This window comes from Buteo buteo, chromosome 8, assembly GCF_964188355.1.
Source record: "Buteo buteo chromosome 8, bButBut1.hap1.1, whole genome shotgun sequence".
NCBI lineage: Eukaryota > Metazoa > Chordata > Aves > Accipitriformes > Accipitridae > Buteo > Buteo buteo.
Window position 1 is genome coordinate 35133317 of NC_134178.1, and position 16319 is coordinate 35149635.

Sequence of the window (16319 nt, forward strand, 5' to 3'; positions counted from 1 at the left end):
CAAACCAACCCCAACACAGATCACACAGAGACTACAAAAGGGATTAACTGGAAGTCAATCCTCACAGCTCAGGAACACAAACTACAACTGTAGACAGACTGCTTTGTTCAAGTCCTCTTCTTTTCAACAGCCTATTGCTGCTACACACACAACCTGCTGACTGATGCTTTGCCCCTTCCTTCATAGAAAAGAAACCCACAGAAAAAGCCTAGAGGAAATAAAACATCTTTTGTGTCATCTCTAAAAATTGTATCAGGATTTTTTAAAATTATATATATTCGAGAGAACCCAATTCCATAGCAGTACCTCTCATAGTGTAGAAGCATCAGTTTTACTTAGGCAAGGACAAGATCATTGCAGTAACACTCATCGCCGTGTTTACTCATCTTGTTACGTTTGCCTGAAGATAAAGAATTCAAATTCTCAAGTGGATGAACTTAAATACGAGGAAATAAAAGAGGTAGTAGCTCCAAATCATGCAGTTAATTAAAATGAAAGTTGGAGAAGGAATAAGACTAATGCTTTGTTCCATGCATAACTGCAGAACTGATCTCCAAAAATGAGGGCCCTATGGATTTGAGAGGATTGAGCTCACTTTTTGCAATCCCTCCTCTTCCTCTCTCTCTGTCAGCTGTTCTTGGTGGAGGAGGTAGGGAGTAGTATTTGCAAGAGTACTAACAGTTAATTGCTACTTCACAGTTACTACTGTATTGGGCCATACATGTCTCGGAGGAGATGACTGAGTAAGACTTAAGCTCTGTCTGTAGGTGGTCAACTCTATCTTCAGCTTCCTGACAGCTGATTGCACTTAGCTGGTCCCTGGAAAATGAACACAAAGTGCCAGAAGTTTATTATTGCACCTCCTCCTGTGTTTCCAGTCGTCTGCACAGAACAACCACCACAAAGAACAGTCTCTTCCTCTTTCACCAAGGTCTGAAAGAAGAGTATTTGTTACTTCCATAAGTGTACTCCAGAATCAGCAGGAAGACGTGCAAAGAAATTCCACCACAGAACAGTTTTACCAAATATGATTTTTAATTGAGGTATCCAGGACATGCTTCATTTCAGGAAAACAGTTTTCAAGTTACAAGACTGAAGGCACATATTTGTGAATCCATGGTGCAAAATTTGACACTCTTGTGTAGACACCTGGGAAATTTGGTCTTCCACATCCATAACCCCAGCTAACAATGCCAGTCAAAAACCATTTTCCACCTCCATTGCTCTGACATGACAATGGTCCACCGGAATCACCCTAAAAAGAATATACGAGTTGTGTGTGTTTACAATACAGATTATGAAAACTAGGACAAAATTCCACAGGAGATATTTTGCCTGAGTAATTCCAACAGTGATTATATTTTCCCATTCACATAGTTCAAACCATCAGATAGTCAACAGGCGTTTTTTTCTTGAAGTAGATGGGATTACACAGTTGTACCAAAGTTTGCTCTTTCACAGGAAAGAGGGCTAGCTCTCAATCTTTAAAGACACTAATAAAGATATTACTTTTAATGGACTAGATTTGAAATTCACATTTTGTTTCCTAGCCTCAAACTTACAGCTAAACCCCAAATCTGCTACTTAATATGTATGTTCATTTATAGGTTACAAACCTAAGGACTCCAAAAAATAGTAAGCTTTTTAAAAAAAATAAATCAAAAATAAAATAAATGTAATAAATTAAATACAATATTTAATAGTGATATAACTTCTTTCAAATTAAAGATAAATGGAAACAGATTGAATCCCTCAACTGATTTGCTGATTTGTTTTGGGTTTTTTGTTTAGTGGTGTTTTGGTTTTTTGTGGGGTTTTTTGTTTGGTTGGTTTTGTTAGTTTTTTTAAAAGAAGAAAAAAACCCTGATGTTGTCATCTAGTAGATGTAATGTTTAGGAGCACATAATGTCTTTGTAATTAGAGCAGTTAAAATGAAGTCTGTTTAAGACTTCAAAGTTTTATACAGGATGGCATAATTCCATAATACAGGACAAAGCAAATAGTACTCTTCCTTTATAGGGTATTCTTCTAGAAATACATTGGCAGAGGTTCAGGAAAAAAAAAAAGTGCCACCATTTGGGGAAAGCTTCTTGGACAAAGCTTACACTTTCCTGTAAGACTCTGCTGTACACACAACATCTCTGAAAAAGACAGCTAGTAGCAAGTCAATCTTTACCAAAACATTGGATGCAATAAAGAACTTCCAAAAGCAAAAGGTGAGTTTGTAAAATTTAAATATTTTGCAAGAGAAGTGTCTTCCTTTTAGACATTTATTTTGTTAGATATAGCAAAGCATTTTGCTTTAACTTTATAGGATGTTAGGATATGCAGGTTGGAAGGGATGTCAGAAGATGATCTAGCAAAGCCACCTGCTGCTCAGAGTAGAATTATCCTGAATTGCCTCACAAACCCGTTAAAGATTTATCTTGGAAGGTAATTTTTTCCTTCCTTGACAATTAAGATTTTGCATTTAAAGAGTCAAATTTTCAAGTTTTTTCTTTAATTATTGGGACAAAAGAAAAGTGGAACACCAAAATTTTTCAAAAAACAGAATTCCCACATTTTGGTCAGCTCCAGCAACTGCCAGACATAGTCACAAATCATTTGCCCTTACAGAAATGCAGCCAAAAGACCTGTAGATTATGTCTTTCCTTGGCCATATCTTGAATGGCCATGCAGATAACTGCAGAAACAAATTCTCCAGTTAGTGAAAATGGTCGTTAATGTCAATGATCTCGCTAATCTCTAAAAAGCAGCTGGTACATTATACTCCCTCAGAAAGCCCTCAGACATTCCTTGCCCTGAGAGCCATTGTGGTGTCTCCCACTTTTCTGTAGACCAGTGAATGCCAGAACATCTTGGATATTCCAGATCATCTCCATCATAAAAAAATTAGTAATTTTACTATTATTTTAGCAGTAAATTTACTACTATTTTAGTAGTAAATATATATGTTTTATATAAGTTCTATATAATTTAATATAGTATATCCTATATATCATATATAATATAAACTATGATATATTAAATATATATAGTGTGTATATACATAGCTTTACTACTATATACTAGAAGTAAATTCAGAACTTCATGTTTATCTTTTAGCATTTCCAAATCAGAAATATTATACATTTGAAAAATTGTGCCTAGTTGTCTGCATCTCATCAGATAGCCCTGTAGTTCCAAGTTGGCAGGGAGGGATCCTGAAAAGAGACAAGCTAGTTTCTCAGTTTTTTCTTTGAACTGAGACGCTCTTGTGCCAAAAATTGCCTGACTTCAACTTGTTATTGGGACTTGCAAACTGACTGACCCTTGGCCTGCAACTGAAACTTAGTGATGTTACTCATGCACATAAAGCAGCAAAACTGCGAAAACACCCAGGTGGCTGACCCAGATAGAGAACTCTTACACTGCTGTTTTTCAGAACTGAAATGTATGGACCGCAAAGCGGTCTGCCGGTCAATTCTTACATCTCATCGTGCAACAATGAAAGACAAGATAAACTCTACGCAAAGTGTGCCAAGATACATACTTTGCACCCATCTCTTTTCCCAGACATTAGTCCAGCACAAAACATCCTAGCTGTGATAATCCCATATGTGGAATGACATAATGTTTGGTCAATAATTTCTACCTCTGCTTTCTGAAGAATTGCTGAACCTTCATCATCTGGAAAACAAATTGAAAGAAGGATAATTCAACAGATCTTGGCATTTTACTCATCTATTGAAATATAAAACAAGAAGTTTTCAGAAAATATCCACAGATACTTTTAATCTCCAAGGTATTCCAGGTTCCAGACAACTAACTGCAATAATGCAGAAAGCCTCTTCTAAGTATCAGGCATTCGTGTAATGTGGTCTTGGTCCTTTGGCCACACCAAATAAAATGGCATAATCACTAGGGCTAGCCAAAAAGCTTTTTCTAATGCCTTTTGCAAAATGTCTCAAGACTTCTTAATCTGTTCTCTTTTTATTTTTAAAAGGAAACAAGATTTTACAAAGGTATTTGTAAAATAGACAAGACAGATTTGCAATTAGGGCAGTACCTCTGAAGGCGTGTGATCCAAAATTAAGATTACGAGTCAGTTACGGAATGCAAATTGCTCTTTTGGCAGCAAAAAGAACTTGGACCTATCTCAAAATTTGGTCCTCTCCGTCTGAAAGGGGCAGCCCACTGTTGCGGGGCGACCATTTTGTCAGTGGGGCAGCCATTTTGTGAAGCCGCACTCCGAGGACGGAGCTGGCACCTCACAGCCGGGGTGGGCCCTGCAGGGCTGTTCAGCCTGCAGAGGCTGACGGCGGGAGGAAGGAGACATAGCAGTTTCACCTCCCTGCGGCAAGCAGCAGAGGGTCCATTTGGGCATGCTAACATACCTCCAAGAGTAACAAAGGGGAAAAACAATACCGTGTGATTTCGGAGTGAGCGTAGCTCCCCTGGAAATCTTAGCTAACAACACAAGCACACAGGACTTCGAGACCCACAGGACCAGCAGCCAATTTTCCTGAGCCTATGAAGGTATGTGCGTACAGGAACCTACTTCCATAGGAGAGTAAATTCAAAACATTATCATTTTCTGCACACCTCAGCCATGCAAGAAGAGCAGGTGTCCTGCACACCCACCCACAGCTGTGAAGGCTGCTGTTTGCCTGGGAACAAAATTAGCTCAACCGAAGCTATAAAACTCACCTGCTTCCTGCTTTTGGCCCCAACCTGTTATCCAGCACTTGTCACCGCTGCGGACTTTGTGCGAGAAGGGAGGCATGCAGATCGGCTGGATGACATGGCTCATTGTGTCCGGCCACGGCTTGCTCAGCTGCAGCAGCGCGATGTCGTAGTCGTAGTTCCTGCTGTTGTAGTATTCGTGGACTATGATCCGTCTCACCGCAGACACAAACTTTGCACGGCCTTGCGTTTGCATCCCCAGGTGAGCGCGCCACGCTCTGGGGTCAGCCAGCCTGGTTGGGAGCAAACAAACAAGACGTGTCTTAAAAAAGTACCCCAAAACGCCTGCCAACAGCGGGGCAGGCGAACGAGGAGGACACGTCCCACCTCAGTGCCGTTCAAACTCTGGAAGCTAAAGGCGTCTGGGGACGCTGGCTATGTTTGGGATGGAGTTAGGGGGAAGACTGCTTACTTGCTCCCTTGAAAGCAGTGAGCTGCAGACACAAGCCATTCTTTTGATATCACTGAAGCCCCACAGTAAGCAGCTCCCACAAAATGGAGGCTGACCTGCCAGGGCCATTCACCTTCCTCAGTGTTCGTACCGCCTACGATCCGAGAGATGGGATTGCTGCTCTTGCTGCTGCCACAACCTGCAAGGGATATTTCAGGTTATAATCCCCATCCCCAGTGCTTTCCTTTAATGGGAGTGCTTCCCACACAGGGCATGAAAGAATCTTGCACTTTGAAATGTTTTGAAATCTATTTCCTTGCCCTGCTCTAATCAGAAAATTTCTCTATTTGGCTACTGTATTCCTGAAACAAGAGGTGATTCCATAAGAAAAGGCACTGGCCTGGGAAATACATTAAGTTTCTTTTCTAGCTCTGCTGCAGAAATTGGCCTCTAAATATTTCTTGTGTCAGAAGTGTCAGAGGAGCCATTGATTTAATAAGCATCAAAATGAATATATAAAACCAGACAATTCCTCATCTCTTTTTAATACTGTCAGCCCTGAACTGAAAGGAATCCATCAGGAAGTAAGGAAGATCAGCATCATGAGGACACTTATTTCTTGCCAAAAGAGTGGGAATGATACCAGAAAAGTGTTTATAGTAGCAGCCACCTATGTGGACTTTGGTCAGTTATTATTTCAGAAACCTGGTGGTCCAATTATTAATTTGCATGGAAACAACTGAAAGTCTGAAAATGTTGTATATTACCAACTCACAGGTGAAGAATTCATGTCTCAGCACAAAAAGCTGCACGCTGTAATTTGAAGAGCAAGGAAGAAAGACCCTTCTGTAGGGCCTTGTGCCCATCATGCACATAAAGCCTCTGCTCAGGAGTTTTAGTCCCACACTCCTACACACAGGTGTTATGCTTCTGGGCACTTTCCAGCACTTAGCCAAAGAGTCAAAAGCAGCATTAATGTTTCTAAACACAAGTAGGCATATGGCTAGTCATTTAAGATGTCCTACTGGATCCGAGGCAGGTGCTGGCAGATTTGACATACAGGTAACATACCAGAAACAGCTGAGGGCTAGACAAAAATACCTGAGAATATTCAGTTTAAGCAACTAATCCTAACCCTACTGCAGTAACCATCACCTGTTCACTACAGCAAAACAACCTGAAAAGCTTGTACAGAGATTACTTTAGGAAGATTAGAGACGAGAACCTAGCTTGGTACTATGAAATACTGGGGTCTTCACCATCCAGAAGAGAAGTCAAAAGTTTGTGTCTTTTATCTCATTGCAGCTGTGTCACTCCTGAAGTCCAAATACAGTCTGACTCCAACAGAAGTACCTGACACTGCCGCAGGCAACAAAAATGCTGCCTTACCTGCAAGCCAAGTTCACTCTGCAATTAACCCTGCTTCTCTGCTCTTTAACATAGCTGCAATAAGCATTACAGCTGACTAAGACTCCCCATAACAGTAAACTTGCCATCCCACAAGAAATTAGGAAATTCTGCAACCAGACCTGAAGTGATAGTGGATCATTACCCCACTATCACTGAAAGTATGCAATAAAAACTCAATACCTGCTGCCTGAGTTGTACCCACTCCAAAAAGGAAGAAATAAAGGGCTTTATTGTGTAAAAGGTTCAAAGTTCAAAAAGATGAACATTTGAGAGGGACTTACTGCAGCTGCTTTCATCACTTCCATCAATACAGTCCACAGTCCCATCACACTTTGCGTTTTGTTTCCTAATGCAAATGTTATTCCTGCACTTAAATGTGTGGTTGGTGCAAGGAATACCTGAAATAGTTGTGGAGGGGAGAGAAAAAAAAAAGAGACTATTGGCTCAGCTTAACACATGAAGACATGCCTGCACAGATGAAAGATTCATACATGTATTAATAGATAGGAGCGAACATAGCAAAAGAACATGTTGGCTGGAATGGCTTAAACCAATCTCCAAGTAGAGTAAACTATTCAAGTAGGACTGCATCTGTACTAAGGCTTGCATCAAGCTGGCTGAGTCTGAACAAAGATTTCCTCCCATCCTTTCCCATAGCACTAATGAACCTGGATATAGTAGCAAAAACTTCGCTGTAAAGCAAGTGCTAGGCTAGAAAGAGAAAACATCCAGTACTCTGGAAAAAAGCCCTCCTTTATATTTCAGTATTAAATATGAACTGAAAGATCATACTGAAAGCAGTCTTACTAATTGTATTCAGTTAAACTGCAACCCCCAACCTTGGCATTTTCCTATTTCCCTGTAGCTCACAACAAATGAGGCCACTCAAACCCAATCTTTTTTTTTTTGTCAACACACAGAAGTATCCTGTAACCATTTACACAGACTATTTAGTCAAGCAGGTCAAAACCCATAACTTTTCTTTTTAAAAGTTACTTGTAACACTTCCTAGTTGTGCTCCCTTTCATATGTCATGATGTCCATTTATTCTAAAAAGTTAAAGAAATGGCTGACTCAAAACTTTCATGTGCCTAACGTTAAATTTATAGCTTCATTAGCATTTTAAACACATTAACCTTATAATCCTGAAAACTGCTCCAGAGAAATTATCATTTTTATAGTTATTTTACAGATGGTAAAAGAGATCCAGGAAATAATTTGCACAGATTATGCTTTAAAGAGAGAAAATCTGGGATTCAGGCTTTAAATCCCTAGATCCCCAATCCTGCACCCAGAGTACTTAATTCTTCTGCCAGTATTTTGCTAAAACAGATGTTCATGAGCTCATTAAAAAGAAACAGTTTAAAATCAGTAATGACTGCTTTATAAGCATATCAGAAAACTGAACAGAATTGTAGAGCCTGAGTTAGATTTGATAGTGCCTCTTAACTCTTTGAATACAGCATCCAGTATTCAAGTCAGGATTGGATAGATGATAGAAGAGCGAAAAAAATTAATCAAGAGAGTAGCCTTACTGTGGGTGCAGTTCTGCTCATCTTTTCCATTCTCACAATCACTTACTCCATTGCAGGCAAGCAGGTTATCCTGTATTGTGAAGCTGGAGTTACAGTTCCACTCAGGGACATCTTTAAAAACATAAGTCAAATCAGCTACCAAAGTGTGCTTGTAATGCTAACACTACCCTTCTGACTATGCCCAGGTAGCACTTTTATACCTTCACTGCACAATACAAGGATGAGTAAGAGTGCCACATTATGCATGGGGAAAATAAAGCACAAAGGAGTTCAGTGACCTATCCCAGTTCACAAATTGCCCCAAGTGAAGTGGCCCAAGTTCTAATCCTTTTTCACCATGGACATTTATTATCACTCTCACCTACTCTATTCACCCCAATTTGTCATTCCCCCATGAAAATAAAATAACTCATCTCAAAATAGAACAAAACTTTATAATTACCAGCATTTATCACACGAGGAAAAACTAAACTATAGCCTATTATGGCTATTTTTGCACATCTAACTTTCTTCCTCCTGCTTTCCAGTGCCATACCTTCTTCATCCTCAGTTTTTCCCCTTGCTAATTAAATTAAATTGAATTGAGCACTCAAGAGACTGACTGATGGTCTCTACCTTGACATATAAAGGAAGCTGGAAACTTCTCTCCTCCTCCCCAAAAAATATTTCATGTTGTTTCAGCTGCCTTCTAAGACTAGAGAATACATTCATTGGGTTTTTAAGTCAAGATCTCTAATAAGTGAATACAAACCACAAAAGAGCTCATCGCTTTCATCAAAGCAGTTGTTTATCCCATCACAACGCTGCATCTGCTGGATGCATAAGCCAGTAGAACACTTGAAGTGTCCAGGTGGACATGCTGGAGGAAAAAAAAAAAAAAAACAAAACCAAAACAACAAAAAACAACCCACACAACTTAAAAGTTTCTTTTTCACAAATATTACCAGCTCATTTCAATTTACAGTCACTAAGCTGTTCCAAGGAATGATAAAGTTGATCTAAATTTAATAGTCTGTATGCATTACCAGCACTTAAATTGAGTTCAGATGTTGAAAACTGAGATTTAAAAAAAGAAGAAAAAACATCTCCAATGTTCCAATTCAGCTGTTACTGCAATTTGTACTGCAGACTCTACACTAGGACTGGACCAAATCAGCCAGTGTTTTACAGTGCCACACAAGACAGCCATCTTCTTTTAAAAGGACACTGTCACTTTCAATAACCAAAATCTGCAGCACTTTGCAACTTTGGTTAGTCACCTGTATTGAGGTGACTTACGAATTACATAAATGTTTGCCTTTTTAAATAAAATCATGAAGTTACCATCTTTTTATATACTCCACATATATGTAATGCATAAAATTGCTCTAATGTGATGAGTAACTATGACTAGAAACCATTGCCTCTCTACTACTTTAACAACATGAACGTATGAGATTAAAACAGGGGAAAAAGTATCGGTAAACTATTTCAGGACTTGAAAAGACTTGCAGTCAGTAGACTGCTTTATCATTTTTTTAAGAAGTTTTTCAGCTCAGATTTCTACTTGCACACCAAGTATTTAAATTGATAGAAATATTGGAATAAGCAGTTGTATATTTGGTACCCTCTGTTCGTTACCTGGAAGCCTTTGTAGTAATAGAAACCTTGCAAACAAAACCTTGGAGTGAAAACAACCAGGAACAGCAGACTTCAATTGACTGCACCGTGGCCATAGCCACGCAGGAAGCTTTAGGGACTGTGCAGAAGAGAGCAGGCTGTGTGCGTACAGGAAACCAGAGCATGCTGCACATGCCCACAAACTTTAGCTGCATAGCCTTGACGAACTAGAAAAGGCTCTTTGTTTGCTAGTTACCTGACTTGGTAAGATTAGAAAAGAAAAGAAACAAAAACCCAACAGAGAATTTCCTCCGTGAACCCAATTAAGTCCTACCAGGCCTGAAAAATGCTGCTTCGCAGGTCTGAAATACAAAGACGGGTTGAAAAAGATAAAATCCATCTTACGCTGGCTGATGTTATAGCTGCCATAGTCCACCAGAAGTGGCTTCTCTGAGACCTTCGAACTGCACTGAAGCTCGATGTTGACAGCAGAACTTGCGATGTGGAAGACTGTTTGGTGATCAACATAGTAACCGCAGTACCTAAAAGTGTTCATTGGAGTTCTAGAGCATCCTTCAAATCAAAATTACCTTACATACAATTTAAATGTCAACATCACTGAAATTCAGCAATACAGTCAGCTGCCATACTTTAAGAACCAAAATCTGAAATGGTACACAAATTCCCCAAAATGCTGGTCATAATCCTTCATGACCACACACATGCAAGCAGAATGTTTTGGCAGAAAGTCTAGAGGAATGGAGATATAATGAAGAAATTTATCAAAACAAACATGGGTACTTTTGTCACCACTTCTGATATCTGTTTTCAAAAGATTTGGATTTTTGGGAAGACTTAAGTAAGTTTGGTGGGAGGGAAACCGTCAGCACGGTGGAGAGCAAATTTAGCTGCTCTGATTTTGACGATTGGCCCTAAAGAAGAGTGCACAAAGGCATTGAGATAAAATTGGTCCAACTACTTTGGAGGCAGAGGGGAATAGATTTAGAGAAACTGAAAATATTTTTAAGTAGTCACCCAGCCTTCATCCACCTTTAGCATTCTGGAATTTTACCTTTGAAAGTCATGTCTTCAAATAGCTAGTCTAGATTAAAAAAAATAAATAAATAATTCCCTTGGGCGTGCTTCTACTTTAAGCTGTCATTTTGGCAAAGAGCTTGGACTTCTGCCTAGGTGCCACTTAACTCAGAGAAACCTAAATGCTCCCTGATGCCAGCAAACATTTAATCCATCCATTGCTAATGCATTTCCATTGCCTCTTTCATCAAAGATGTTGCAAATGGCATTTAGATGTTACTCTAGCTGGGGCGCCGGGGGGGGGGGGGGGGGGGGGGGGGGCAAAAAAGCAAAATAGAACCCCACAACCAAAACAAACCCCCAAAACCCCACCAAAACAACACCACCACCCCAAAACCACCCCAAATCTTTAACAGGGAAAGGTTGCTGGATCGTGCTTTGAAAATTGGATTTGGTTTTAAATGTAGCAAACCACTGAACATTGACAGTACAAGTTGGTCTAGAAGTAGAAATAAGGACCCTCTTCTCAGTTCCACTAAAATGCCCCAAAAATGTGGCACTTATGAGAAAAACATCTGGCTTTAAGACTCCTGTCAAGAAAAGTTCTTATCAGTCTAAGTAGATTTAAAAGCAGAAGCAGCTGTATTGATTCTTAGCACACTTGGCACACACCCTTGCTTGACCAGCAGTGTAAGGTCATATGCTGCAGTTAGAATGAAGAACATGAAAAGAGATTACTGTGTTGTTAAATGGACTATTATCAAGAGGTAAATATTTCCCTTATTTATTTTGGCAACAGCAGACATTGCACCAGGACTACTCTTCATGTCAATGAATGCAGGGAAATTGGTCAGTGATTTCCCTGTGGATAGATGTGTCTGGACATCCTGTGCACCCCATTGAAGCACGCCATAGGGAATGGCCGTGCTCATTCATACGTTTCCATATGTGCTTTGTTTCATCCTATGAAAATGAAACATCCTTTTAACAGACCTGGGAGATTCTGTTCCAGCAATGTGAAAAATAAATGAAGAAAACAATTAAAGAAATAAACTCCTCTTATACATCCTGGAAACAGCTAAAAAAAAAAAAAAAAGAGTTAATTTACAGCTTTTTACTATAGTAAAGTTAACCGTCAAAAAAAAAAAAAAAAAAAAAAAAATCTATCGGGGCTAAGAGTGAAGACTTCCTGCTGCAGGAAGTCATCTTCTCACTCATTTTAGTGTCTCTGTCGATGTTCCCAACCTAAAACAGCCTGCCAAAGTGAATAACAAAATGCCACCTAACCATCTGATTGCCTTCAGCTAGCCCACATACATTTTCTACATTTCTCCTTCTGTCAGTGACTTAGACAACCTCCCTCCAACAAACCTTAGCACCATTTCAAAAAAAATTGCAGGCTGCATTAACCACTTCTCAGCCACATAAAACAACCTCACCTCTCCAGAAGTAGAGGAAGCTCCTGCCCATCTGTGGAAGAGCTGAGACAGCTACACCAAGGAAGCTATCTCCTGTACAGAGTGAGAAACACCATATGCTTGTGGGATTTGTAAGACAGAGCTACAGATCCTTGGGAGCCTTCTACTGATGTTTTGCTAGCTATTTCTCCACCACAAATGGAGGTTGCAAGGCACCATCTGTAATTCTGTGCCATTGCTACGGAAAGAAAATAATTAAGGGGATCCTGTCCCATATGTTGAAGCAGGGAGTAGGATACCTTTTCAGGGGATGACTAGATACATGGCATCCTGTAGCAGAGACAATGGGATGTTGCACCAATGGCTTTAAGGAAAATAAAACACTGGCGGCCTCTTTGCTCACATAAACCTCTAACAGTCTGCTCACAGAGACCCATTGATATTTCTGCCTATGAGAATTTCAGCAAAAGCAGTTCATCAGCTGTGACTCCTATAACTAGGCAGAGGAGCATTTGCACGTCCACTGGAAGAAAGACGAGGGAGAACTGCATGGTTTCATTCAGTGTCTCTGGTTAGATAAAGTTTTCCCTAGAGGTTTGAAGGAACGTTATCTGCACCATCTTCACGGTAGCGGTCTTTATTTATCGAGATCAGTCTCCTGAAGCTTCTTAACTTTTTTTACCTAAGACAGCAGAATATGCACGCTATAAGCTACAGTTGCAGGAATCTGAAAAGGTGGGTTTCCCCTCTGCCCCCATTTCATTAACCATTTAAATTTGGGGGAGGGGGAATCAAATATAAAAATGCTTCATGCTTTAAATCATACTTCTTCCATGGAAAGTACACATAGAACAGAAAGTCAGAGAGGATCAAAAGCCTTATTTTGGGTGAAAAAGACACTTTAAAAAGAGAACTTGTCTTGGTCTACTTATATCATCAGCAACTTGCAACAGAAACCAGGACCATGTGTTCTTGTGCAGTACTTCAAAAGTAACCCAGAGTGCGTTTCTAAGGGACATTTGATCCTGTGGAATGTATAATCGGTAAGCTTGTTTAAAAGCTGCTCTTTCATATAGAGAGTCCTTACCATATGAACCCATCAACATTTTTTTCTCCAGATTTTACCTTTATTTGATTCATACCTCAGCCATTCCTAATATCTCAGATCTTTCCAACTGTGTCATAAAAAGAACACAAAAAATCCCCACAAACACACCAAATGCTGTCTGTTTTGACTGGTATTTTTATGTGCCCATCTAGTCCAGCAATGAATTCCCACCAAGGCACAATTTTAGGAGCTTCAGACAAACTGAATTTTATCCAAGTACAACATGGTATCAAAGAATACAAAAAGTTTTTTCTCCAGTCTGTAATTATTTCAGTTACACTCTTAAAGGCCTGACTGACTTTCCTCAGTTTCACTAGCAAGTTCAGAAATTCAGTTTCAAGTGTGATCTTACTGAGGTTTCCATCTGAACAGCTTTAAAAAAAAAATAAAAAATTCCAACATCCTAAATCTAACCTTGCCTCATCATCCCGTGATCAAAAGATTACTTAAAAAACTGAGGAAAAAGTGGGTGGACTATGTGCATGGGAAAGCAGCAGTATTTTAATAAAAAAAAAAAAGCAGCAATATTTTAATAAAAAACACTTAAGAAATACAGTGGTACCTTTGCAGCCAATCTGTGTGGTTTCTCTTTCAAGACCCAGTGACCGGAATGCGGAAGCAGTTACTCTTCTGTTCCCAATAATCTCATTGTAATAGCTTTCACTGAGAAGTTAATTAGGTCCGGTGTCCTCATGAGCAATCATAGAATTAAGTTACACTTAAAAGGGTCTTAACAGACCTTGTTTAATGATCCCAGAAAACCCAGAATTATTTTAGCGTTCACAGGACACCTGCCTTCACCCAACTCTTCCCATTTCTTTCTCTCCAGAGAGTACCAAAGGCTCTTGTTTTCATCTTTCTGGTACTTCTCAATAGCAATTATATATATATAACAAAGATTCAGTTACATCATCAACCAAAGTGAAAGAATAGTAAGAGACACCCATGAAGTATCTCCGCCTTTATGGAAACTCTCTGAGTGAGCTGCAGTAGTGATGGGAAGGTTTATTTTGGTAATGTTAGTTTAATAACCCATACAGAAGTACTTACATGTGTTCATTAATTTTCCACCATCCTCGCTCACAGCCTTTAATATTCTTCTCACTGATGGTATAGTTATGAAACTTCAGAGCTATACCAAGGCTCTTCTGTGGAGTCTGTTGTGAGCAAGAAAGACAGTGCAAACAGTTGACTTTTTCCTTTTGTGGACATAGTACACCAAAGTCTTTAAACTTATCTCGGCAATTACGGTGCTTGGCAATGCCATGCTCTGGGAGCTGTGCTGACTTCACCAACTCGACAGCCAGCACTTGAGGCACCTGCCAGCTATTCAGTCTTGAGTAAAAGCAAAGGTTGGCAAAGCCCCGCCACAGCTGCAGGCTTTCTCCCCCTCTAGCCAACAGTCCTTTCGCCTTCAAAAAGCCACTGGCCATAGAAAGCAGCTTTTGTATCAAGATCAAAAGCACTCAAAAGCATCCAAATTTACTTGTGCAGGGACACACGGCCCCAGCGGATTGTTAGCTAAGACACTGCACTGAATACCTGTGTCACCTTTGTAATGTTAGCAGTTACTTCTACCACAATATTGTAGTCTTCTGCTAGTACCTGCTCAGCCAAGCTTTCTTTAGCATTTTGCAAAAGATTTTTAAACCCAGCAGCACCATGAGGGTTCATAATTAATTAGAGTTTCCTTTGTCAAAAGGAACAGAACCTTTTTGCAAGACAAGGCAATATTCCTTTAAAAACAAAGGCTGGTTCAGGACAAGAATCCAGAAATGGACATTTTTCTCCTCCTCTCTTACAGAAAACATGATATGGGAAATAAGGGAAGTTTCAGCATTCAACTACTGGGAAATTAAACTGTTTTGAGAAATAAGTCTTGGGGGTTGCCCATATTAAGTGTCCAGAAACTTTTCCCTCAAAAGTCCAGGGTGAATTGAAGACCTAAAGTTTAGCAAAAAAGTAATTGCCTTCGCTTTTTGGAAGAGGAAGAGGCTGTAGGTCATGACTAGCTGGACTCCATTCAGATTGGTGTGATTCAATGTGGGCAACCACTAGCTTCACCAGACATAAGCAGCTTAAGCAGAGAGATGGGTAAACAGTGGACTGCATTGTATCCGTTACCATATTCTTTGGAGAGGAAAACACTGAAGGGCAAACCATAAGTCAAAGATCATATTTTAGCAGCATCAATAAGAAAACACTAATGTCATCAGACAAGGCATGACAAAACTATTTTAAACCGATGTAAATTTTCAGTCATTTGCTTTCAGGAAAGTACCTGAGCAGACACAGAAAAAGCATACCAAGAAAAAAAACTGTCTGTGGGATTGTGCTGATAGGACAGACCATCTTAGAAGAAAAATTCAATTTATTAAGCATAACAAAATAGACTGAAAAGAGATATCAGAGAAGTGACTGTAATAACTAGGTTAGAGGAATCTTTTGTACATAATTTTTTTCCAAATTTTTGGGGGTGGGAAGAGGGGAATGAAAACGAGAAAAGTCTTACATTCTTTGCTGTGAAGTAATTCTGCAGGCTAAACATCTAAAATTACCTCAGCTCTTCACCTTTATAGTAGGCCAGCTTAGGAACTATGTTCTCTTTGTTAAAAATAAATGCACAGAAAAAAAATAAAAAACCCAATACAAAAAACCTGAGCACAGCCAGCTATTCAGCTATATCATTTCTATAAACTGCCACATGTGTAAGGGTGCAGGTTACTCCCTACACAGTTGTGTCTGCTATACTTACAGGCTCTGTGTGCCCAAAACATGCAACAGTGCCTAAGAGAGAAAGAGATTCATGTTACCTGGAAGTTCCATACACAAAGACATTTCGGAGGATAATAGCTTGGGTAATAGGGACTTGTGATTCTCCCTTCAAAGCCAATCTTCTCTTTTGTCACTATTGCTTTTCCACACCCTAGGGGGAAAAAAGGAGGCAAAAGTTAGTAAACCTTAGTATGCTTCCAGCAAAGCTATTCAGTGGGCTACGCATCCAAATTATCAAAAGTCTTCCACTGCAAAACAGGGCAGCTTAGGAATTATATTTATCTGGGTTCATGTTGTAAAAAGATACCCTTCCCAATGGTGCA

The 16319-nt window shown here is 39.6% G+C and overlaps 1 protein-coding gene across 1 annotated transcript in view; it reads right to left on the bottom strand.

Annotated features, from left to right (window-relative positions):
• Positions 1 to 1053: 1053 nt before the first annotated feature.
• Positions 1054 to 16319, bottom strand: part of TMPRSS7 (transmembrane serine protease 7) — a 30844-nt gene continuing 15578 nt past the window's right edge. The window contains exons 9-18 of the mRNA XM_075034091.1: positions 16035 to 16147; positions 14272 to 14378; positions 10066 to 10202; positions 8813 to 8920; positions 8062 to 8172; positions 6808 to 6924; positions 5138 to 5315; positions 4690 to 4958; positions 3533 to 3669; positions 1054 to 1255 (exon numbers count right to left, since the gene is read on the bottom strand). Coding sequence (XP_074890192.1) covers positions 1085 to 1255; positions 3533 to 3669; positions 4690 to 4958; positions 5138 to 5315; positions 6808 to 6924; positions 8062 to 8172; positions 8813 to 8920; positions 10066 to 10202; positions 14272 to 14378; positions 16035 to 16147 — 1448 coding nt within the window. The 3' untranslated portion in view covers positions 1054 to 1084. The remainder of the gene's footprint in view (positions 1256 to 3532; positions 3670 to 4689; positions 4959 to 5137; positions 5316 to 6807; positions 6925 to 8061; positions 8173 to 8812; positions 8921 to 10065; positions 10203 to 14271; positions 14379 to 16034; positions 16148 to 16319) is intronic.